Below are 25,644 nucleotides of genomic sequence, written 5' to 3' on the forward strand. Positions count from 1 at the left end.
CTCCTGTTCTTTCTTCAGGACCTGTCGTGACCTCACTGAGCTCATCACATGGTCCATCACCACGGTGACGTCACCACAGGTCCTTTAGCCGGCAGCTCATGATTAAAGAAGAGAACGGCAACTACGTGATCAAGAGGAGGAGGGGAGTTAATTTTTATTTTATTTTTTAACCCTCAATTGACCTTCTACCAAGCATTCTGTATTAAAGAATGCTATTATTTTCCCTTATAACCATGTTATAAGGGAAAATAATACAGTGAATAGACTTTCATCTTAGCAACCATGCGTGAAAATCGCACCGCATCTGCTTGCGATTTTCACGCAGCGCCATTTACTTCTATGGGGCCTGCTTAGCGTGAAAAACGCACAGTATAGCGCATGCTGCGATTTTCACGCAACGCACAAGTGATGCGTGAAAATCAATGATCATGTGCACAGCCCCATAGAAATAAATGGGTCCGGATTCAGTGCGGGTGCAATGCGTTCACCTCACGGAAATCTCGCCCGTGTGAAAGGGGCCTAATAGCTGTAGGCTGTCCATGCATGTTGGGAGTTGTAGTTTTGCAACAGCTGGAGGGTCACAGGTTGGGCATCCATGGAGTAGTCGATGACGCTATTCTATGCAGAGCCATCTCGTAAAAAATGTATACTTTGTGGTGCGTTCTGTGCGATATATAGCACACGCCTATGGGCAATATATGGCACTGTATGCCTATAGAGTACTTTGGGAGATCCTCTTGACATATACTAAAGATGTACACTGCTACTTCCACATTTTACTTTTAGTCCTCACCATAAATCTGTTGTGAGAGTCAATTCTACACTTAGTCATATAAAAAAAGAGCAGGGCTTTAAACTCTCAAACGCTCTTTACACTGACACATAATCATAGACAAAAGTACTTAATCTGCTCGTGTGGGCAGACTTCATTCACAGCAGGAGGAGTGCATTTAAATGCAGAGTCTTAAAGGCTTTACTAGAATAATAAGATAATTACTTATTATGGCAGTGAATGGACATTGTGCCACATTCCTAGGGAGGCCATTTTCAGTGAAGGTCTGACCACCGACAGTCTTATATTTTGGACGATTAAGTGATTACCAAGCTACGGAAACAAAGACCTACAGATATGGGGAGAACATTTTATGGTGGTTCAAGAGCATGCTAAAAGCCTGCGTCACCCCCAGCCCATCCCAGAAAGCCGGACCGCTGTATCTATTAGCAGACTTATTCATTTTATTCTTATGTAAGAACATAATGAGATTCTGGATGAGAAATTAATGTTACAGAGGTAACGCAAAAATAACCGTCAGAGCCCACCATCGTGGAGTGAAATGTAAAACTTCTGTGCTGAGTTTTGGTAACGGAAGCACACGTGCACCAAGATGCCGTCATTGACCGGTGATACAGGATCCATACACATATAGTGTACGTATAATACATACCCGCTGCTAGGTAGTGGGGCAGACAAGCAATCTGTGGGCTACTCTTACTACCACTTATTAACCCCTTCCATTTGCCCCACAGATTTACAGGCTAATGGCGAGTCTCTTTCTTATTAACCCATTCATTTATGAGCTCTGTTTGCTGTGCCATCATAATAGAGCTAACAGCGTCTCCCTGTTTTTTTATTTATTTATTTTTTATTCCCTATGTCATGGACAACACCATCAGGTCCTGCAAGACACACTAGGGAAAATGTATTATGGGGGGTTACAGGAGTTCAGTATCAATGGCCTATCCTCAGGTGGGGTCCAGCTCCCTGCACCCCTGCCAATCAGCTGTTTGAAGAGGCTGCAGCCACCTCAAGACATACCAAGCACAGTGCCGTACATTGTATAGTGGATGTGCTTGGTACTGTAGCAATGGCCCATTTACCTGAAGAGGGCTCAGCTGGCCTAGGAAGAGGCTGTGGCGCTACCAATCAGATATTGATGACCTAGCCTGAGGATAAGCCATCAATATGGAACTATGGAAAACCCCTTTAACCCCCTGTCAACATCCGCAGTACATGTACGGCAGATGTCCTCTCTTTAACGATGGTGCCCACTCCAGAGCACACACCATAGCCACTGGGTACCTGTTTCACACAGCAGACACCCAAGGCTAATCCTGATCGCATACATTTAAAGGGGTTGTCTGGATTCAGCTCAGACATAAGCTCCCATTCACACATTTAGCCGATGGCCCCCCTTGGCCTGCGCTGCACAGTGCTAGTAGTGATGTACCTGACTTTTTAACCCCCGTATGCTAGGACGAGGCTTCCGCCTAGCAGTGAGCCTGGTGACTAATGGGCGGTCTTTAACGCTGCCCTAGCCTGTAAAACAGGTGAGGGCAGCGCTAAAGACCACCTATGTGTGCCGGTGACGTTACAGGGATCACTGCTAGGCGGAAGTTTCCGCCTAGCATGCCCATGAGAAGCCCGGTACATAACCAGCAGTGAAGAAAAAGCCCTTGTCCTGCGCTATGCAGCGCAAGCATCAGAGCTAGAAATGCTCCGATGCTCCACTGATACAGGCCGAATGTGTGAAGGGAGCAGAGTACTGAATACTGCGTGCGCAGGGATGGAACAGCTCCCCCTAGTGGCGATCAGGGAACTGTTCATTCCCTGTGGCAGAGTTTGTCCCCCTGACGGATCCGATGCTGCCACACCTATGTTCCTAGGGAGAAAAACACAGGGCCATTGGCAAATCTCGTGCACACGCCTGGGGCTGTGCTTCTAGGGAGAAAGGGAGGAAGCCTACAGGAGGTCCACACAGTGGGCAAGCACTGCATTATCCTGATGTAAGTGGAGAGGGGCGGAAAGCTTGGCAGCTTAGGGAAGGAGCACAGAATGGAGAAGGGCAGCTGGCTTGGCCAATTTTAAAATCAAAGCCCACCCCACTGGGCACCTGAGAAACATTTTGCAGAGGATTAAAAGTTATTTTTCTGTAAATTCAATAATGAGACAAATGACAAAAGGTATGTCTAGCATGCTTGTGCAAAGTTCCGGCGGCCATTAGTGGTAGTTAGAAGAGTGAAAACTAAGAACAGACTCCCTCTAAGGCACCTTAAAAATATAAATGCTGTTGCACTTTTTGACCATAACAAAAGACCATCATCAGAAGTAGGACAACCAAAAAGCCTTAAAGCAGAAACTTAGGGACCTTTCACACGGGCATCGCGGGTGAGGGGCCGGATGCGTTCAGGGCGCGTTGCGGGAAACCCGCGTGAGTAGGCACGCAATTTCAGTCAGTTTTGTCTGCGATTGCGTTCAGTTGTTCACCACATGGTAAACGCGATGACATCAGCGCAGGTCCTTTTGTAGGTCCTGCAGGAAGAAGAAAGAGGACGATGCCGGCTGTGAAATCAAGTGGATTAGGAGATTTTAATTTTTTTTTTTTAACCCCTCAATGGACATTTTAGTTAGCAGTCTGTACTAAGAATGCTATTAGGGAATGTTAGAAGGTAAAATAATGCAGTGAATTTACTTTAATAGGGTCCGGTTTGTTCATCCCTATTTACTTACATCATCTCCTAGCAACCATGCGTGAAAAATCGCACCACATCCGCACTTGCTGTTGCGATTTCCACGCAGCCCCATTCATTTTTTATGGGGCCTGCATTGCGTGACAAACCCAGAACATAGAACATGCGGCGATTTTCATGCAACGCACAAGTGATGCGTGAAAAACATTGCTCATGTACACAACCCCATTGAAATGAATGGGTCCAGATTCCATGCGGGCGCAATGCGTTCACGTCAATTGCAGAATATTCGCCCATGTGAAAGGGGCCTTATTCTACCACAGCTCCATTTATGTGAATAGGGGCATGTGCCCAGCACCTACCCTTCCGAAAATCCACAACATTGAGGGCATTTATCAAACTGGTGTAAAGTAGAACTGGCTTAGTTGCCCACAGCAACCAATCAGATGCCACCTTTCATTTCCCAAAAGAGCTGTGGAAAAACAAAAGGTGGAATCTGATTGGTTGCTATGGGCAACCAAGCCAGTTCCACTTTACACCAGTTTGATAAATCCCCCCAATCTCTCTAGTTTTTTTGAGTATTAAGTGCTAAGTTATCATGACACCATGAAGCCAGATGCTGCACCACATCCCTGTAATCCATCTCATCATCACCTCTAATCAAACCTATTACTATTATGGCTCATCCGCAAACTTGAATTTGGCATTACCACCATTAACAGGAACACAGTCATAGGTTAAAGGGTTGTGCAGCTTTTTGTTAGGCAGAGTTCACACTTCAGTTATTGTGAGCCAAAACCCATAGTGAAGCCTACTCCGTTTTGACTGGCATAACTACCGATGGGCATAACTGAAGTGTGAACGCACCTTTACTGATTATCTATTTTCTGGGTAGTCCATCAGAATCTGATTGGTGGGGGTCCAACACCTGGGACCCCTGTCGATCAGCTGTTTGAGAAGGCAGCAGCTCTGGCAGGAGCACCGCAGCCTTCTCATTGTTTCCTGCAAACTCAGTGATGTCACGACTAGTATCAGTGGCCTAGGGGCGGCTAAGCATCATTGATAATGGGGCTGAGCTGCAAAACCAAGCACAGCCACTATACAGCGCTTGGACAGCTGCCGGGAGGCAGATGCACTCACCAGAGCTCAGGAAAGGGCAGCAGCTACCTGAAACAGCTGATCGGTGGGGGTCGGAACCCCACTGATCTAATAATGATGATCTAGCCTGACAATAGGTCATCATTATCAGTCTCTGGATAACCCCAGTCTGTCAGACAGTCCAGAATCAAACTTTAAGCCACAGATTCAAACTAGAGGGGGCCCGTCTTTCCCCTTTCCCTGTTTCCACCAAAAAAAGGAGATTTTTGTATAACTTACCAGTTAAATCTCTTTCTCGCTCTTCCTTGGGGGACACAGACCTTGGTATAGCTCAGCTCCCTAGGAGGCGTGACACTAAGTAAAACTGTTAAGCCCCTCCTCCATCAGCTATACCCTCAGCCTGGAGATAGAGGCTACCAGTTGCGTGTCCAAGTAGTGAAAGGAAACAACCAACAATGCAAACAACAGCCAACAACCCAACGGGGCGCCAGCCAAAACCCTAGAACCAAACACAGAAGGGTGGGTGCTGTGTCCCCCAAGGAAGAGCGAGAAAGAGATTTAACTGGTAAGTTATACAAAAATCTCCTTTTCTCGCCCATTTTCCTTGGGGGACACAGACCTTGGGACGTTCAAGAGCAGTCCAAGAAGGGAGGGACCATAACCCAAGGCGGACCACCGGAGCATCAGGAAACCGCAGCCTGCAAGACCAGGCGGCCCAAAGCAGCATCCGCCGACGCGTGCGTATGCACCCTATAGAACCTGGTGAAAGTGTGCAAAGAGGACCAAGTGGCCGCTTTGCACAACTGCTCAGCCGAGGCTCGATGCCTCTGCGCCCAGGAAGCCCCGACTGCTCTGGTGGAATGAGCAGTGACGCCGAAAGGCGGAGCCCTACCCTTGGCTCGATAAGCCTCAGACACCGCCAGTTTAATGAACCGGGCAATGGCCACCTTGGAGACCGCCAAACCCTTGCGCGAACCCTCCGGGACCACAAACAGGGAATCCGTGCGCCGGAAGGATCCGGTGACCTCCAAGTAAATCCTCAATGCCCTGACCACATCCAGACGGTGCAGTTCCCATTCTCTGGAGTGGGAAGGAGAGGGACAGAGCGACGGAAGGACGATGTCCTCATTGATGTGAAAGGCGGAGACCACCTTTGGCAGGAAAGCCGGGACTGGTCGGAGCACAACCTTATCCTGGTGGAAGATCAGGAAAGGTTCGGAACAAGAAAGAGCCGCCAACTCAGACACCCGCCGGAGAGACGTGATGGCCACAAGAAAGATGACCTTGCAGGACAGAAGGCGAAGGGAGACCTCCCGCAAGGGCTCGAAGGGGGCAGATTGAAGCGCCGAGAGCACCACATTCAGGTCCCAGGAAGGAACCGGAGGGCGATACGGTGGAACAGAGTGAGCCACCCCTTGCAAAAAGGTCTTAATCGGCCCCAGAGGGGCCAGGGGACGCTGGAGAAGAATAGACAGCGCCGAAATCTGTCCCTTCAGAGAACTGAGGCCCAGCCCCAGGCCCGACTGGAGGAAGGACAGGATCGTGGGAAGAGAAAACCGGAGAGGTGGGACGCTCCGGGACTCACAGAACCCCAGATAGGACCTCCAAACCCGATAGTAGATCCTCGAAGATACGGGTTTACGAGCACGGATCATGGTGCGGACAACGTCCGCGGAGAAACCCCGTCGCGTTAAGACGGCGGTCTCAACAGCCACGCCGTCAAACGTAGCGAGCCTAAATGCTCGTGGAAGATCGGACCTTGAGAGAGAAGGTCCTCCCTGGAGGGCAGTGGCCACGGAACGTCTGCCAACAGCAACATTAGGTCGGCGTACCAGGACCGACGGGGCCAATCCGGGGCGATCAGAATCGCGGGAACGCCCTCTGCCGCGATCCTCCGAAGAACCCGTGGCAGGAGGGGAAGAGGAGGAAAGATGTACAGAAGGGAGAATTGGCACCACGGAAGGACAAGCGCGTCGGCGCCGTAAGCCTCCGGGTCCCGTGCCCTGGATACGTATAGGGGAACCTTGCGGTTGAATTTGGAGGCCATGAGGTCCACGTCGGGGCGACCCCAGCGAAGACAAAGGGCCTCGAACACCTCTGGGTGCAGGGACCATTCTCCCGGATCGATGGTGGACCGGCTGAGGAAATCTGCCGCCCAGTTGTCTACCCCCGGGATGTAAATCGCAGACAAGGCTGGCACGTGCGTCTCCGCCCAGAGGAGAATGAGGGACACCTCTTGCATCGCCGCAGCGCTGCGGGTGCCTCCCTGATGGTTTATGTACGCCACCGCCGTGGCATTGTCCGATTGGATCCGAACAGGGCGGCCCCTCAGTAGATGGGTCCAGTGTCTGAGGGACAAAAGAACTGCCCTCAGCTCCAGAATGTTGATCGGAAGTCTGGACTCCGATAGAGACCAAACGCCCTGGACGGATCGGGGAGGGAAAACCCCCCCCCACCCCCGTAAGCTGGCGTCGGTGGTAATCACCAGCCAGTTCAGTGGAAGGAAGGACCTCCCCCTCAGAGGGAGATGCAACCACCAGTTGAGGGAAGCCCGAGCCAGGGGAGGCAGAAGGAAGGTCCTGTCCAGACTCCTCAGTGATTTGTCCCAGGCCGACAGAATCGCCCTCTGAAAGGTGCGGGAATGGAATTGTGCGAACGGCACTGCCTCGAAACAGGCAACCATCTTCCCCAGCAACCGCATGCCGGATCTGAGGGAAGGCCGGTGATGACGGAGAAGGCTGCGAACCGACCCGCGAAGGGCCAGACGCTTGTCCGACGGAAGACGGACCTCTGCCAGTTCCGTATCCAGGAGCATCCCCAGGAAGATCAGCCGTCTGGAGGGGGTAAGGGAAGACTTGGGGTGGTTGATAATTTAACCAAACCGCGTCAGGGTCTCCAGAGTGAGATCCACACTGCCGGATGCCTGTGAAAGGGAGGGTGCCTTGACCAAGATGTCGTCCAAGTACGGAAGAAGAAAAACACTTCTTGAACGTAGAAGGGCCAAGACAGGGGCCAGGACCTTGGTGAACACCCGAGGAGCCGTTGCTAGACCAAAGGGAAGGGCAACGAACTGGAAGTGATCGTCCCCCACCGCGAAGCGTAGGAAGCGGTGATGACATGGAGCAACCGGAACGTGGAGGTATGCATCCTGAACGTCGATGGAGGCCATGAAATCCCCCTTTTCCAGGGAGGCCACTGCGGACCGGAGAGACTCCATCCGGAATCTCTGCAGGCGGAGGAAGCGGTTCAGGCGCTTCAGGTCCAAGATCGGTCGCACCGAGCCTTCCTTTTTGGGGATCACGAAGAGGTTCGAGTAGAACCCCCTGAACCTTTCCGTCGGAGGCACCGGGGCGATGACACCCTTGTCCATGAGTGAGCGAACGGCCGCGAAGAAAGAGGCCGCTCGTACGGGGTCCCGCGGAGGACGGGACCGGAAGAAACGGTCTGGCGGAATGGCCGCAAATTCGATCTTGTACCCGCAAGATACAATCTCGAGCGCCCATGCATCTGAGATGTGGTTCCGCCAAACGTTCCTGAAAAGGAGAAGGCGGCCCCCCACCCGGGTGGGTGGGGGCGCACCTTCAGGCAGAGGGCTGCTGGCCTGTGGTAGCCCGTGCAGGCTGGGTCTTGCGCCAGGTAGGTTGCGCCCGAAAAAACGGCTTCTTGCGTCTATCCTGGGTTGGGCCAGAGGAAGAAGAACCGGCCCCGGGTCTAGATCCGGAGGGCTTACGAAAGGACCGAAAACGGGACGAACCCGCGCGACCCCGTGGGGCGCCCTTTGGCCTGGACTGGGGAAGGAGAGTACTTTTCCCACCCGTGGCCTCTGATATAAGCTCGTCCAGGCGGGTCCCGAACAAGCGGGAACCCGTGAACGGTAGACCGGCCAAGGAGCGTTTGGAAGCGGCGTCCGCCGCCCAAACCTTCAGCCAGAGTTCCCTCCTGACAGAAACCGCCAGGGCAGAGGAACGGGCAATGAGGGCCCCCGCATCCAGGGAGGCCTCACAAATAAATTTTCCAGCCTGGATAATTAGCTGGGCTAAGGAACGGAGGTCCTGAACAGGAACGTCCGACCCCAACTCCTGCTCCAGCTGCAAACCCCATTCAGAGACCGCTTTGCCAACCCAGGCGGAGGCAAAAACCGGTCTAAGGGCTGAACCAGAGGCAGAAAATATTGCCTTGGAAAGGGATTCCGTCCGACGGTCCTCAGCGGACTGGAGGGAAGATCCGTCCTGTACAGGAATAGCAGTGCTTTTGGACAGGCGAGCCACAGGAGGATCCACCTTGGGCGGAGATGTCCAGGTGGTCACAGACTCCGCCGGAAAGGGATAACAAATGTCCAGCTTTTTTGGTGTAACAAAGCGGACGTTTGGCAGAGTCCAAGCCTTGGATACCACAGAAGAAAAATCTGCATGTATGGGAAAGACCTTGGAGGCCTGTCTGGGTCGGAGAAAGGACACGCCGGCCTGTTCAGAGCTGGGGGGGTCATCGTGTATCTGAAAGGTATCGCGGATACTAGTGATAAGATGCCCCACCGCGGATGACAATTTTGACGGAAGCTCTGAGTCCATGTCCACATCCGAATCCGCCAGTTCTCCCTCAGAAGGCGTATCCCTTTGAGAGGATAGGCTTGACTGAGCTCGCACGCATGGCGGAGAGAGCGAAACATCAGGAGAAGATGTGCGCTCAACCCTTGAACGTTTCTGAGTACGCCGGGCCCTGGAAGATTCACTGGGAGGCAGGGAATCAGTGGGGGCGGCAGAAACGGCATTCCCAGCAGGTGCGACAGGGATTTCGGCAGTCTGCGGGAGAGGCGGTCTATCCACGAGACGGCCCACCACGTGTGTAAGGCTCTCCACCGCCAGAGACAGAGACCTAGCCCAGTCAGGGGGTTCAGAAACAACAGGGGGCACAGCAGAAAGCGGGCCCTGCACCGGGGCCTGACATGCAAGGCAATGCGGCTCAGATTGCCCACTTGGAAAAAGTGCCTTGCAGGCGGTACAGGCGTGGTACCAGGGTTTGGGGGCACCCGTGGGATCAGACATGCTGACAAGTGGTCGTACCTTGATACAGGGACAAGGGATTGCAGCGGCTATGACCAGTGGGGTTAGGAGAGGGTTAACAGCCCTACCAGTGCCTCAGAAGAACGTCAGGTCAGATCCCTAGGAGCGAAGGTCCAGATCAGCAGCCGCGAGGCAGCCAGAAAACCAGCGTGCGTCCCCAGCGATGCACCGGTGTCTCCCACGTGTCTCCACTTCAGTCCGGAGTGAGGAAGCGCGGCAAGCTTGAGCAGAGACGCGGGAACAAGCTCCGCCCCCTCCACGCTTGAATGTTTCATAACGAAACTCCGCCCCCATGACGCGCGCGCGCGCGAAAAAAACACCCGCACCCCGTGCTGCCCGAGATTCCCAGGCATATGTTGTCAAAGAAGGGCCCGCAGGCCCCAAAAGCGCGGCGGTATAACCGGACGTCAGAAGGTAAGGTGGTCACCTGACCCCCGTCCCGCCGAACCGAACCGCCGATGCCGGGCCTAAGCCCCGCCCCCTCGATCACGGTACGGAGCGGGCGGCGGCGGGGAGGTAGTAAGAAGCAGGGGCTATCTTTAAGCAGCGGGCGGCGGCAGGATGTGTAAGGTCGGGAGGTACATGAAAAGCAGGCAGATGGGGAGATCCCACAGAGCGCTCTGAGAAGCGCAGGAAACGGCCGACCACGGGTGCCCCCCCCCCGAACCCAGTGCAACAGGGACAGGGAATGGGCTGGAAAAGCCATCTTACCTGTCTTCACCCTCATTTCCTTCCAGCAGGGTCGCCCCTTCAGCCCCTGGCACCGCAGTGGCAGGAAGCTGGAAGAGGGGCTTGGCGTGCGGGCGACCCCCTAGCTGGCGGGATGTAGGGGAGCCGGTGCTGCCCAGATCCTCCTATTGCTTCAGTGGGGGAGGCAGCAGCGCAAATACGTTGGCACTGGTGCAGCTCAACCCCGGGAGAACAGAGAGGTCCAATGCGTCTCTGGTATCCCTAGGAAAAAACAAAAATAAAATAACAAAATTAGAGAAAAAATTAAAACAAGGAGAAAACAGCCCTGCAGTAGCAGGGGGTGTCTTGCCTCCTTGGACACTAAGCTAAAACTGGTAGCCTCTATCTCCAGGCTGAGGGTATAGCTGATGGAGGAGGGGCTTAACAGTTTTACTTAGTGTCACGCCTCCTAGGGAGCTGAGCTATACCCAAGGTCTGTGTCCCCCAAGGAAAATGGGCGAGAAAAGATATTTTTCTATACATTAATCTCCCAAACCCATTTCCTATATTAACATCAAACAACCGGAAGAAAATGGCGGTGCGTTCCACAGTGGAACGCATCGCGATTAGAAATATTCAGTCTGCTTTCTAAGATAATGTTTCTATGCCCAAAACAATAAGACTAGGGACTACTGTGTCATTGTAGCAAAAGAGAATAAAATATATGAATTAGATGACTCCAGAGGGGGATTTAATTTGATCCATGCAGACAGGAAGTGGGAGGTTCTATAGACTACACGTGCAAACTATAAATACTTCACTGGAACAACTCATCCTAATGACTCCTGACTGGTCTCAGAATCTACCAAAGCACTCCTGAAGGTATGGATCAACTTAATCTTCTTTGGACTCATTATTATGGACATATACGTTTTCATTTTAGGTTTTCTCTATGTAGATTTTATATGTGTGTATCCGTTTCTTGGTTGGACAGCATATATGTGTTCATTATTTTACATACGAATATATTTATATATATATCATCATTTATTATATTATATTTCATTTTCTATCAAGGTCCCATTCGTTCCTTCTCTGTTAGGTGTATTTGCTCATAAACTCTGAATAGACCTGATCTATAATACATATTATACATATTTTTATGATCCATGTACCCAATGAAGAATCGGAGGTAAAATCCTCCTTTTATGAGTGGGATTGTGTAGTTGTGTGTGTATGCATTGAAGCATACATATACACAATTTTACACATATATACACCTATAAAACTTATTTTTTTTAATGTTTTTTATTTATATTTTATTCTATTTTTATATATTTGTTTATATATATTTTTTCTGTTATAACGAAATTAATGTATTTATTTCTCCTGAAGAAGAGGGCCTCAGACCCTCGAAACGCGTTGAGCCTTATACTAATAAAATGATTGACCAGAAGCCACATGTGTAGGCGGCGTTCAATTATTTACATCTCTACATGCGATCCTGGCTGGGGGGGAAAAATAGTCCCAGGTGTCTTGAGTTTATCCTGGTGACTGCCCCCGCTGTGAAGTGAGTGGATTTGATTTTATTATTATCCTTAATTTTAATACTATCACTATTTTATGATCTCTAACATCACTAATATAGAGCTGAGGAGTTTTTTCTAAACTCCTAGCTCTTCAAACAGACCCCGGTGAAGGTCTTCTCTACATCTTATATACAAATTTTTCTAAACTCCTAGCTCTTCAAACAGACCCCGGTGAAGGTCTTCTCTACATCTTATATACAAATTTTTCTAAACTCCTAGCTCTTCAAACAGACCCCGGTGAAGGTCTTCTCTACATCTTATATACAAATAAGAATCCATCTGTATTTTCATCACGACTAATGACTGAGTGATTTGGCGCCTGGTACGTGTTTCAAACTTTTTTTCACGGGTGTGAAGGGCTTTTCTTCCTTTGTCCTCTCTACACCGCCTATATCTCTTCACAAGTGGACAAGGGTAATCCTTGATCCACTGAAACACTTGAGCTGCCTATCTTGTTCCATAACTTCAGATGAGCATAACTCCTATATTGTTCTGTATAGAACCCTCCTCCGCCCCCTGGCGCCTCTGATAGCCTCTACTCTAGGTACCTATTTTGCGACTCCTGGGGCACTTTTATACCAGGGAGTTCAAATTGTACCATAATCCTCTTTTTGTATCTCTACATTCTGCTTTACAGAATCAAACTGCACAGGGATGTACTAATACCAAGTTGGCTAAGCTTATAGTTGCTGAGCTGGGTGTCCTAGCATGGACAGGGGTGCTCTTCCTACTGATGACACTCATTTGTCATGTCAGTGCAGGTCCTGCAGCTGAGGTTGGAGGTTCACTTTTTACATATTTACTAAACAGGAGATGGATTCATCCACTTGATTCTACCCTTCGCTCTACGAATCGCTTAAAGCCTCATTCAGACATCAGTGTTTTCATTAGTGATTTCCATCAGTGATTGTGAGCCAAAACCAGGATTGGAGCCTCCACAAAGATAAGGGAAGGATCTGCACCTAGTTTTGGCTCACAATCACTGATGGAAATCACTGACGTGTGAATGAGGCATAAGTGGGAGGCTCTAGTAGAAAACCTCCATACATACTGTGGAGCCCACTGAGAGGAGCAGTTCACATGCTGCATACAAAAGGATATCAGCGACAACAACAGGTTTCTTCTTCTTGTCGGGGCTGAACGGGTCCTTGCGTTTCCGCCGAGACTGCAGTTCATCATTCCACAACTCTGCGGAAGAAATAACAAGAAACGTCAGGAGAGTAGATCCTTTCTCTAATGTGACGTTGTTTTATTTCACCATGAACTACTGAAATTGAAAGAGATTATCTGAGATTTTTATATTGATGGCCTATCCCCTGTATTGGGGGTCATTCACACTGCTGGGACACTGTTATGGGGAGGGGGTGAACATAACATGTTATAAATGTGTCATCTACAGTGCCCCCCCCCCATAACAGTGTCATCCACAGTGCCTCCCCCCCATAACAGTGTCATCCACAGTGCCCCCCCCCATAACAGTGTCATCCACAGTGCCCCCCCCATAACAGTGTCATCCACAGTGCCCCCCCCCATAACAGTGTCATCCACAGTGCCCCCCCCCCATAACAGTGTCATCCACAGTGCCCCCCCCCATAACAGTGTCATCCACAGTGCCCCCCCCCATAACAGTGTCATCCACAGTGCCCCCCCCCATAACAGTGTCATCCACAGTGCCCCCCCCATAACAGTGTCATCCACAGTGCCCCCCCCATAACAGTGTCATCCACAGTGCCCCCCATAACAGTGTCATCCACAGTGCCCCCCCATAACAGTGTCATCCACAGTGCCCCCCCATAAGTGTCATCCACAGTGCCCCCCCCCATAACAGTGTCATCCACAGTGCCCCCCCCATAACAGTGTCATCCACAGTGCCCCCCCATAACAGTGTCATCCACAGTGCCCCCCCCCTAACAGTGTCATCCACAGTGCCCCCCCATAAGTGTCATCCACAGTGCCCCCCCCCATAACAGTGTCATCCACAGTGCCCCCCCCATAACAGTGTCATCCACAGTGCCCCCCCCATAACAGTGTCATCCACAGTGCCCCCCCATAACAGTGTCATCCACAGTGCCCCCCCCATAACAGTGTCATCCACAGTGCCCCCCCATAACAGTGTCATCCACAGTGCCCCCCATAACAGTGTCATCCACAGTGCCCCCCCCCATAACAGTGTCATCCACAGTGCCCCCCCCCCCCCCCATAACCGTGCCATCCACAGATCCCCCCCCATAACCGTGCCATCCAGATCCCCCCCCCATAACCGTGCCAGCCACAGATCCCCCCCCATAACCGTGCCAGCCACAGATCCCCCCCCCCCCATAACCGTGCCAGCCACAGATCCCCCCCCCCCCCCATAACCGTGCCAGCCACAGATCCCCCCCATAACCGCGCCAGCCACAGATCCCCCCCATAACCGCGCCATCCACAGATCCCCTCCCATAACCGTGCCATCCACAGATCTCCTCCATAACAGCGCCATCCACAGATCCCCTCCATAACAGCGCAATCCACAGATCCCCTCCATAACAGCGCAATCCACAGATCCCCTCCATAACAGCGCAATCCACAGATCCCCTCCATAACAGCGCAATCCACAGATCCCCTCCATAACAGCGCAATCCACAGATCCCCTCCATAACAGCGCAATCCACAGATCCCCTCCATAACAGCGCAATCCACAGATCCCCTCCATAACAGCGCAATCCACAGATCCCCTCCATAACAGCGCAATCCACAGATCCCCTCCATAACAGCGCAATCCACAGATCCCCTCCATAACAGCGCAATCCACAGATCCCCTCCATAACAGCGCAATCCACAGATCCCCTCCATAACAGCGCAATCCACAGATCCCCTCCATAACAGCGCAATCCACAGATCCCCTCCATAACAGCGCAATCCACAGATCCCCTCCATAACAGCGCAATCCACAGATCCCCTCCATAACAGCGCAATCCACAGATCCCCTCCATAACAGCGCAATCCACAGATCCCCTCCATAACAGCGCAATCCACAGATCCCCTCCATAACAGCGCAATCCACAGATCCCCTCCATAACAGCGCAATCCACAGATCCCCTCCATAACAGCGCAATCCACAGATCCCCTCCATAACAGCGCAATCCACAGATCCCCCTCCATAACAGCGCAATCCACAGATCCCCCTCCATAACAGCGCCATCCACAGATCCCCTCCATAACAGCGCCATCCACAGATCCCCTCCATAACAGCGCCATCCACAGATCCCCTCCATAACAGCGCCATCCACAGATCCCCTCCATAACAGCGCCATCCACAGATCCCCTCCATAACAGCGCCATCCACAGCAAACAGAGCTCTAACACAATTCCCTTAAAATATTGCATCACATATCGTTATCGCAATTTTTAGGGCCCTAATCGCAATCGCACAAAATTCCCATATCGTGCAGCCCTATGGTGAAGGTATGTGGGGGATTATAGGAAGACAGGTGGAGGTCCCTGAGGCACATATGGAATATTTGTTCCAAATGGAGAAAATGCCAGAATTAAAGCCCTATGGTAAATGGCATGAATTTATAATAACATTTTTCTAGCCAAGACAGAAATAAAGACTTTAACCTGGGGAACCCCTGTAAGGCTTATATAGACAAACACTTGAAGGGATATTTCCATCTTGACATTTATGGCACAAACACAGGAGAGGGGTGGGTTCCACCTCTGGGAACCGCTCCTATGTCAAGATACTGGGGACCAGTGAGGTGGGGCTCTTCAGAAAATAGCCAGGCGTGCCTTCTCAGCTATTTTCTGAAATCCTGTAGCCACTGCACCATTCCTGGTGGCATGAGACAGGGCCTCATTACAGATAAGAGCAAGTCCCAGAGGTGGGACCATGCATTTGCGAGATTAAGGACATATCCTGTGGATGAGCCATGGTGTCCAGGATGGAATATCCCTTTGTCCACAGTGTTGGAAACCGTTTCAAACCTGAGGAGACATGAAATAGGGTCTCGGAAACAACGTACCTGAGGTAATATCAATGCTGTGACGATCCTCCTCCAGTCTTCGAATCTTCTCTTCTAATTCACTCTGAACGGTGTCATAAAGTAGCAGCTTCTCACTCTGGAATACAAGAGCAGGTTCAGGACTAGGACCAAACCCTAATAAGTGGACATGGTCATATCCTAGCTTCCCAGCCCTCTCATTCGTCATCATATCCTGAACTATAGAATGTGCCAGTTTTGCGACTTCCTAATCATTTCTGCATATAGGGAACAAATGCTAAAGGAAAACTAAACCTCGAAAATACAGAAAGTCATAAAATAATCCTGCCATTTCTGCCTTATGCATGACCTAACAGATTTACTGTACATTCTTCCAACGTCTAACCCACAGTTCTTCAAAGGAAATTCGCTGCAGAAACCTCCATCAATTCACGTGGATTTGCTTGCAGATTTGATGCAGCTTTTTTGCTGCGGATGTTCCATCTGAATTGCTTTTATCGGGAATAGACTGATTGAAGTCAACGGGCAAAATCCTGGACTACTCCATAACAGAAATTAACGTGATGTGGATTACAAAATGCACTCTGCAGATCAATGTCCACAAGAACAATTTACATAATGTGTGGATGAGATTTCTACAGATCTCATTAACTTTGCTAGCACTGAGGATTTTCCGTCTGGGAATCCATGACGTGCAGACAAGCCCTTAAAGGGGTTGTCCAGCTGTTAATATTGAGGACCCATCGTCAGGATAGTTCATAAATATCTAATCAGCGGGGGTCTGACACCCAGGACGTCCACCGATCAGCTGTGAGACAAGACGACGGTGCTCTGAGTGAGCGTCGCTTCCTGGTAATTACACTGTGCGTCGTCTCCTGTGGAGCAGCTGCGTAGTGTAATTACAAGAACTCACTCCATTCACTTGAGCGGAGCGAGCACTTGTAATACACTGCACATCTGAGATGAAGTGCATTGTAATGAAGAGGAAGTAGTGCTCGTTTGGAGGGCCGCCTACTCTTCAAACAGCTGATCAGCGGGGGTGTTGGCTGTCGGACCACCGCCGGTCATATATTGATGATCTATCATGACATGTCACCAATATTAACAGCTGGACAACAACTTTAATCTACTTCTTTAGAGCCAACCAAAAACAACACTAGGGCACTCCCAACATAAGGCTACATACACACGACCGTGCGCCCCCCGTTGGCCGTATTGCAGCCCGCATACAGCGGGTCCGCAATACACGGACACCGGCTGAGTGCATTCCGCATCACGGATCGCGAACCGATTCAAGTCTGCAATCACAGAGATGCGGAACTGAGGCACAGATTGGAACCCCACGGAAGCACTACGGAGTGCTTCCATGGTGTTTTTGCCCGTGCCGCCGCACCGCCAAAAAAGTAGCGCATGCACTACTTTTTTGCAGTGCGGACAGTCGGATGCGGATCGTGGACCCCATTCAAGTGATGCGCATGCGGTTGCCCCACGATCTGTGCCTGTGCATTGCGGACTGCAATTTGCGGTCAGCAACACGGGCATGGAGCCCTAACGTTCGTTTGCATGTAGCCCAAGTCAGAAGAGATACATCCCAATTTATTAGAAATACACAATAAGGCTACTTTCACACTCGTGTTTGGTGCTGATCCATCATGGATCTGCACAGATGGATCAGTTCAGATAATACAACCGTCTGCATCCGTTCAGAACGGATCAGTTGGTATTATCTGTAACATAGCCAAGACGGATCCGTCTTTAACACCACTGAAAGTCAATGGAGGACGGATCAGTTTTCTATTGTGCTAGATTGGGTCATAGAAAACAGATCCGTCCCTATTGACTTACATTGTGTGCCAGGACGGATCCGTTTGGCTCAGTTTCGTCAGACGGACAACAAAACGCTGCAAACGGAATGGAGACGGAACGGAGGCAAACTGATGCATTCTGAGCGGATCCTTTTCAATTCAGAATGCAGTAGGGCAAAACTGATCCGTTTGGACCGCTTGTGAGAGCCCTGAACAGATCTCCCAAACGGAAAGCCAAAACACCAGTGTGAAAGTAGTCTAATATAACATCAAAAGGAAAGAAGAGTAGAAAAAATAAATAGCCAGGACATATATGGGGTTAAACTCTCATAACGAATAAAATAAAGCTGGTTTTATAGTGTAATGACTAGGCTGGGTAATAATTATAACATATCCAATTCTACAACTAAGGTCCGATTTACACGACTATTTTTGGTCCACATTTTTTTGTGAATCGGATGCTGACATTCATTTCAATGAGGACACAAAAAAAATGCCTCCATACGTCTGTTCTGCAATCCCACAAAAAAGATAGAATGTGTCCTATTCTTCTCCGTTTTGAAGACAAGAAAAGGCATTGTTACAATGGATCCAGGAGAAAATAAATAAATAAATAAATAAAATAAATAAAAATAAAAAGCATTCAGCACAGACGTCACCCATATTTTCTGTAGATCCGCATTTTACGTACCGCAAAATACATACAATAATGTGAATGCACCCTAATTGTACATATGTATCCTGTGCACGTGCCACCAACAGATATGAGCAGAGCCACTGGGAAATGCCCACATAGAAACTAACCAATGTAAGGCTACTTTCACACCTGCGTTCGGTGTGGATCAGTCTTGTATCTGCACAGACTGATCCGCACCGATAACGTATCCGTTCATAAACTGAAAAAAAAAAAAAAAGTCCAAGTCAAAACGGATCAGTCTTTACTTACATTGAAAGTCAATGGGGACGGATCCGTTTTTAATTGCACCATATTGTGTCAGTGAAAACGGATCCGTTTGGCTCTGCATCATCAGGCGGACACCAAAAACGCTGCAACTAGCGTATTAGTGTCCGCCTCAAAAGCGCAACGGAGACCAAATGCCGCCAAACTGATGCATTCTGAACAGATCCTTATCCATTCAAAATGCATTGGGGCTGAACTGATCCATTTTGGGCGGCTTGTGAGAGCCCTGAAACGGATCTCACAAGCGGACCCAGAAACGCCAGTGTGAAAGTAGCCTAACCCGGAAATAAACTAAACTAAATAACTCAAGATAACACCCTAGAACCCCTAGGTGGTTAATTCTGAATCAGACCACTGACCTCCTGACAAAACCTTGAGAGGTGAAGAGTTCAGCCAGGTCACAAGTTATGTACCGGTATGTCCGATTCCGAATTAATGTCAATGAACCCCTGGGGGTAATCTCTCTCTTTTATTCTATCATTAAAAGGAATTGCCGACACAAATGAAAAGTTAAAGGGCTTGTCCCACCAAAAATATTCTACAGTTTTCAAACTAGTTCTTGAATCTGAATACTTTTGTAATTGCAGGCAATACATTTTTTTTAGTATAGCTACTGAGTTATTCAATAAAATTCATCTGTATAGCGCCACCTGCTGTTTTTTTTATTTTTTATTTCTTTGGCCTGCTCACTGAGATGGGGGAGAGAGCATGGACACGCCTCCTGAGCTGTGATAGGGAGAGCATGGACACGCCCCCTTAGCTGCAGCAGAGAAGACACGCCCCTTGAGCGGTCAGCTTGATATAAATCTAGCAGAGCAATGAATGAGGAGATCTCTGGATCCATGGGAGGTACAGGGCTGGTTCTAGCTTTGTTAGAAAGAGATTGTCATGTACTATATGATCTCTGATTTTAATTGTTTACATTAGTCATAGGATTACCCTTTTAAAAGGCAGGCAAATAATAATTATTTTTTAAAATACAAATCGCCTCGCCATTATAATTTTTAGCGTTCCTTTTAGACACCGGTGACCTATCCACCGGACACGCGCACTGATCCAATATTGATAACCTATCTGGAGGACAGGTAATCGATGTCTGAAAAACTTCAACATCCCCTTTGAAGAGAACGGTCCACCTAGTGGGCGGTATTGAACCCGATAAGCAGCCCCCTCCCCTACTAATAGGGATGAGTTTAAAGGGACACTTTCAATCACACATAAAAAAATAGTTCATCAGTGTCTGATCGGTGGGGGGCCGACAACTGGGACCCCACCAATCGGCTGCTAGAGAAGGCATTGATGCTACTGTGAGCGCCGCAGCCTTCTCTGTGCTTAACATGCACAGCCCTGTACATTGCATAGCAAATGTGCTTGGTATCACGCTCAACCCCATTCACTTCTATGGGGCTGCGCCTAGCCTTCTTTTTCACTATCTATATTTAAAGGCTATGTACATCTTTGGGAGGATTTTTTTTTTTATTATTACATTGTATTCATTTTGAGCTAAACCTAATTTTTTTTGTCTATTAAAAATATGGAGTCCTTTTCTCTATACAAAGCTAAGATGCTCTACTAGCAGGATCTGAATTTTCTCTTTGCTCTGTCAAAAAAAGCAAGAGAAGCATAAAGGTCTGCACTAACACAGTTACCAGTCCTGCAACAATGCTACATTGTACAGCTACAGGTAATTGTGTTTGTGCGCACCTTTATGCTTCTCTTATATGGCTTGTCAGTCATTAATCTACTGATTACCAGCGCCAATGATGCGCTATGGGCATATGATACAAGCAGCGATGATCCATCCAGGACTTTCTTGGAATCTTATGAACTTCTATTCTTCAGCCTTGATATAATACACATGTTTATATTATATATTCTATCTGTAATTAAACATCCTTTACGTTCTATATACTGATATACATGTTTTTGTCTATTAGGCTCATGATACTAAGGAAGGTCCCTTCATGGAGCGAAACGTCTTGATAATGTGAGCCGTATCCATTATCATAATTGTTATAGTTTATGGACCCATACTGATAATTGAACTGATTTATATTATGAAATAAAAGAGCAAAAGAAAACAAGACAAGTGTCGTGGTGAAACCTTATGGAGCGAATACTCGTCATTGCACTGCCGAGACGAAGTGCAGCGTAATGAAGAGGAAGTTGCGCTCAGATTAAGCCACGCCACCTCTTCAAACAGCTGATCGGCGGGGGGTGCTGGGAGTCCAAAGGATAGGTCATCAATATATATCGCTGGACAACCCTTTAAAATTAATTAAACTGGCTCCTAGGTTCAGTGGATATAAACTGGGATAATTTAACTGCTAGCAAACTGGTCGGTGCAATATTGCTTTCCAGTGTATGGCCACTCTACGGGTTGCGGTTTTCTGGGAGTTGAATATTGATGATCTATCCTTAGGATAGGTCATCAATATCAGATAAATGGGGGCCCGATTCCTGGCACCCCTGCCGATCAGCTGTTTGCAGGAACCTACCACTGGAACACCGCAGCTCCATATGCTGTGTAGTGGCCGTACCTGCTTTCTTCAGGCTGGGTTCACACCTGAGCGTTTTACAGCGCGTTCCTACGCGCTGTAAAGCGCTCAACAAGGAGAAACCAATGATTCCCTATGGGAATGGTTCACACTTGGGCGTTTTACAGCGCGTACGATCGCGCTGTAAAACGCCCGACGCTCCAAAAAGTACATGAGCGACTTTTGGGGCGTTTGTGGCCATAGGACACTGTAGTGAATCACACAAACGCGCGTCAAACGCGCGTTTACTATTACAAAAACGCGCATAAAAATGCGCGTCAAAAACGCGCGTAAAACGCGCGTTTGCGCAACGCTCAAGTGTGAACCCAGCCTAAGTGTTGCTCACATTCCAGGGAATGGGCGCAGTGTTGCAGTAGATAAAACGCGGCCACTACACCATGGATGAAGCTGTGGCGTTCCAGTGCCAGGTTTCTGCAAACAGCTGACTGGGACCCCCAGTGATCGGATATTGATGTTCTATATTAGACTTTCTAAAAACCCCTTTAGCGATAGCACAAGACCTATGTGCAGGCTTCCTTTACTTCATAACATACACAAATGATAAACCCACACAAATGTAAAACTTTATGCATATGATCATAGCACAGTATTAGAGATTCCTACCTCACAGTGTTGCCGTGCTGCTTGGATCTCACAGTCATGCTTGTTCTTTACAGACTCTAAGCATAACTCCCGATAAATACCTTGAAATGAAAAATTGGGAAAAATTAACCATGTATATCCATCTGCCAAAACACTGCATTATGTTCAAACAAACAATGACTATTTGGTCTACATCGGTAAAAGAAATTCTACGCCGATTCATTTCTGAATACAGATTTTATTATGTGTAGAGCTCCAGTCTTCCTCTGTATAGGTCATCAGTATCTCATCAGTGGGGGTCAGACAACCGGGACCCCCGCCGATCAGCAGTTTGAGAAGGCAGAGGCGCTTGCAGTAGCACCACTGCCTTCTCACAGGCACACCACTATACAATGTATGGCGCTGTGCTTGGTGAAAGCGAAGAAGGCCGCTGTGCTCATAGGAGTGCTAGTGGCTTCTCAAACAGCTCAGCGGCAGTGGTCCCCAGTGTTATACCCCCACCGACCAGATACTGATGACCCATCCTCAGGATAGCAGGAATTTTTTTTTTCAAGGACAGCACCAACGTCCCACCTTCTGGAAGAGTCACGGTCGCCAGCTGTTAGACTCCTTCCCGCTGAAAATAACAGGAATAAAATAAGATCATGAACAGTGTCTTCCTTGTGCAAGATTTTTTCTTTTTTATTCTCGATCAACACAGCAAACAGGCAACGTTTCGGCTAAGGCTACTTTCACACTTGCGTTCAGAGCGGATCCGTCTGGTGTCTGCACAGACGGATCCGCTCCTATAATGCAGACGATGGGATCCGTTCAGAACGGATCCGTCTGCTTTATATTTTAGAAAAAATTGTGAAAGTTGCTCAGACGGATCCGTCCAGACTTTACATTGAAAGTCAATGGGGGACGGATCCATTTGAAATTGAGCCATATTGTGTCAACTTCAAACGGATCCGTCCCCATTGACTTACATTGTAAGTCTGGACGGATCCGTTTGCCTCCACACGGCCAGGCGGACACCCGAACGCTGCGTTCGGGTGTCCGCCTGCTGAGCGGAGGACAAACGGTGCGAAGACTGATGCATTCTGAGCGGATCCGCATCCACTCAGAATGCATTAGGGCTGGACGGATGCGTTCGGGCCACTTGTGAGAGCCTTCAAACAGAACTCACAAGCGGAGCCCCAAAACGCTAGTGTGAAAGTAGCCTTAACATAATAAGACTTTCTTGAGAAAGGCTTGTGTTAAGGATAGTTTCACATTAGCGTTATTCTATTCTGGCATTGAGTTCCGTCCTAGGGGCTCTATACCGGAAAATAACTGGTCAGTTTTATCCTCATGCATTCTGAATGGAGAGTAATCCGTTCAGGATGCATCAGGATGTCTTCAGTTCAGTCTTTTTGCCTTTTCAGAACGGAGATAATACCGCAGCATGCTGAGGTTTTATCTCCGTCCAAAATTCTGTAACACATTTTTTCCCTTTGAAAAGCATTAATGACGGATCCGGGCCCAAGTATTCCTGCAAAGTGGATCCGGCATTGCGGTCTGCGCATGCTCAGACTGCAAAAAATGTGAAAATAAATAAATGCTGGATCAGTTTTTCCGGATAACATCAGAGAGACGGATCCAGCATTTCAATGCATTTGTCAGACACATCAGGATCCTGATCCGTCTGACAAAGGCCATCTGTTTGCATACATTTCCCTAAGAAGCGATTGTAGATCGCCAGATCATTTAAAGGGTTAGCAAGATCGCAGAAACAGCCTGAATATTCCAGTAGAATATAGCACTAAGACTTGAAACTAGCTGACTGCAAATACCTGAAAAGGACAATTCTGCAATGTAAAAGGGTGAAATCTGCAAGAAGCTCATACAGATTTTGGTCCAGATGACAGGATAGCTTTCCAGCCGGTACCGCTTTTCCTCTGTCTGAATCTAGCCGTACACATATAAAGTGGTATTTGGTATGTCTTATAGTACCCTTTATAAAAGGTATTCTACAGGAAAAAAATAAAAAATGACTCAAGCATGTTTTCTTACAAATTCTCCTAGAAATGTATAAATAAATTGACTACTGAGCGAGTGTTACCATGTATGTAATTTGTGGCCGACAGATCTGTCATGTGTATGGCAGCTTTTCATTATAACGTAAAAGTATGGCCACCCTGAGAGCTCCCACCCAGAGGCTGTACAGCGATACAGTATGCCACGGCACAGAATAGGCGCAGCACTAATTAAGAACATTTGTCTTTCAGGGCTATGGTCCACATGAAGAGTTAATGTCTGCGTTAACGCAATTCTTCGTACCTGCGACTTTTGTTCGTATTTGCATGTTCTCCTGCAGAGCTGCCAGCGGTTCCAAGTATTCCGGAGCTTTCCCAGCAATCACTTCCTGCAACTTGGAATCCACTTGGCTCAAACGTTCTTTATAAAGTCTAAAAATGAAAGATAGGAAAAAAAATATATATAAAAAAAATATTATATATATATATATATATATATATATATATATATATATATATATATATATATATATATATATATATATATATATAGGAAATCTGGTTCTGCAAAGATAGCTGAAAATGGTGATCTAGACCACTTTTCCATTTTGCACATGCTGGATCCCTAGGGGCACAGCCACACGTGGTATAAAAGCCGTGGATTCTTCACAGAGCAATTTTGCACGAAAAATCCTCAACATTTGCATTACAAGAAAAGTGGATGAGATTTTAGAACTCAACCACACACTGTGGAGAACACCCGCAGATTAAGCAGATTCAGGGCCGGACTAGAAACTTAAAGAGGCCCTGGTAAAACCTTAAAAGTAGCCCCGTGTAAGCGGGTCAACAAGTAGGCGGGGCCAGCAATCCTTCATACAGCACAAAATACTGCAAAATACCCCCCCACAGTATTCAACTGTATTTCTATCCAGGGGATGGGGATGAGGATGAATTAAAGGGGATGTCTGGGCTTTTAAAATTGAAGACCAATCCTCAGGATAGGTCATCAATATCAGATCAGCGGGGGACCGTCACCCCTGCCGATCAGCTATACGAGGTGATGGCGAGGTGATGGCGCGCCTGTTTGCTGCTGCTTTGCCTGGTTGCAGCGAGCAGGAAGGGAGACAGCACGTGCACACTGCGCGCGCCTTCCTTTCATACAGCTGACTGGCGGGAGTTCGGGTGTTGGACCCCCACCGATCCGATATTGATTACCTATTCTGGTCATAAATATTAAAAGCTTGAACAACCCCTTTAACCCCTTAAAGAAAACGGCCATATTTCACCTTAAGGACCAGGCCATTTTTTGCAAATCTGACCAGTGTCACTTTATGTGCTATATTGTACTTCATGACACTGGTAAAATGGAGTCAAAAAAATTCATTTTTATTTATAAAAAAAAATAAAAGATACCAAATTTACAAAAAATTTGGAAAACATTTGCAAATTTCTAAGTTTCAATTTCTCTACTTCTATAATACATAGTAATACCTCCAAAAATAGTTATTACTTTACATTCCCGATATGTCTACTTCATGTTTGGATCATTTTGGGAATGATATTTTATTTTTGGGGATGTTACAAGGCTTAGAAGTTTAGAAGCAAATCGTTAAATTTTTCAGAAATTTTCAAAAACCCACTTTTTTTTTTAAAAGGACCAGCTCAGGTCTGAAGTCACTTTGTGAGGCTTACATAATAGAAACCACCCAAAAATGACCCCATTCTAGAAACTACACCCCTCAAGGTATTCAAAACTGATTTTACAAACTTTGTTAACCCTTTAGGTGTTCCACAAGAATTAATAGAAAATAGAGATACAATTTAAAAATTTCACTTTGGCAGATTTTCCATTTTAATATTTTTTTCCCCACTAA

General features: G+C 48.1%; 1 protein-coding gene across 2 annotated transcripts in view; it reads right to left on the minus strand.

Moving 5' to 3' along the window:
* The window catches only part of BRMS1L (BRMS1 like transcriptional repressor), a 90,081-nt gene that overhangs the window by 33,428 nt on the left and 31,009 nt on the right, over positions 1–25,644 (minus strand). For both annotated transcript variants that reach the window (XM_044271737.1, XM_044271736.1), the window contains exons 3-6: positions 24,075–24,202; positions 21,795–21,874; positions 15,889–15,985; positions 12,986–13,072 (exon numbers count right to left, since the gene is read on the minus strand). In XM_044271737.1, coding sequence (XP_044127672.1) covers positions 12,986–13,072; positions 15,889–15,985; positions 21,795–21,874; positions 24,075–24,202 — 392 coding nt within the window. The remainder of the gene's footprint in view (positions 1–12,985; positions 13,073–15,888; positions 15,986–21,794; positions 21,875–24,074; positions 24,203–25,644) is intronic.

This window comes from Bufo gargarizans, chromosome 11 (genome assembly GCF_014858855.1).
Source record: "Bufo gargarizans isolate SCDJY-AF-19 chromosome 11, ASM1485885v1, whole genome shotgun sequence".
Lineage (NCBI taxonomy): Eukaryota > Metazoa > Chordata > Amphibia > Anura > Bufonidae > Bufo > Bufo gargarizans.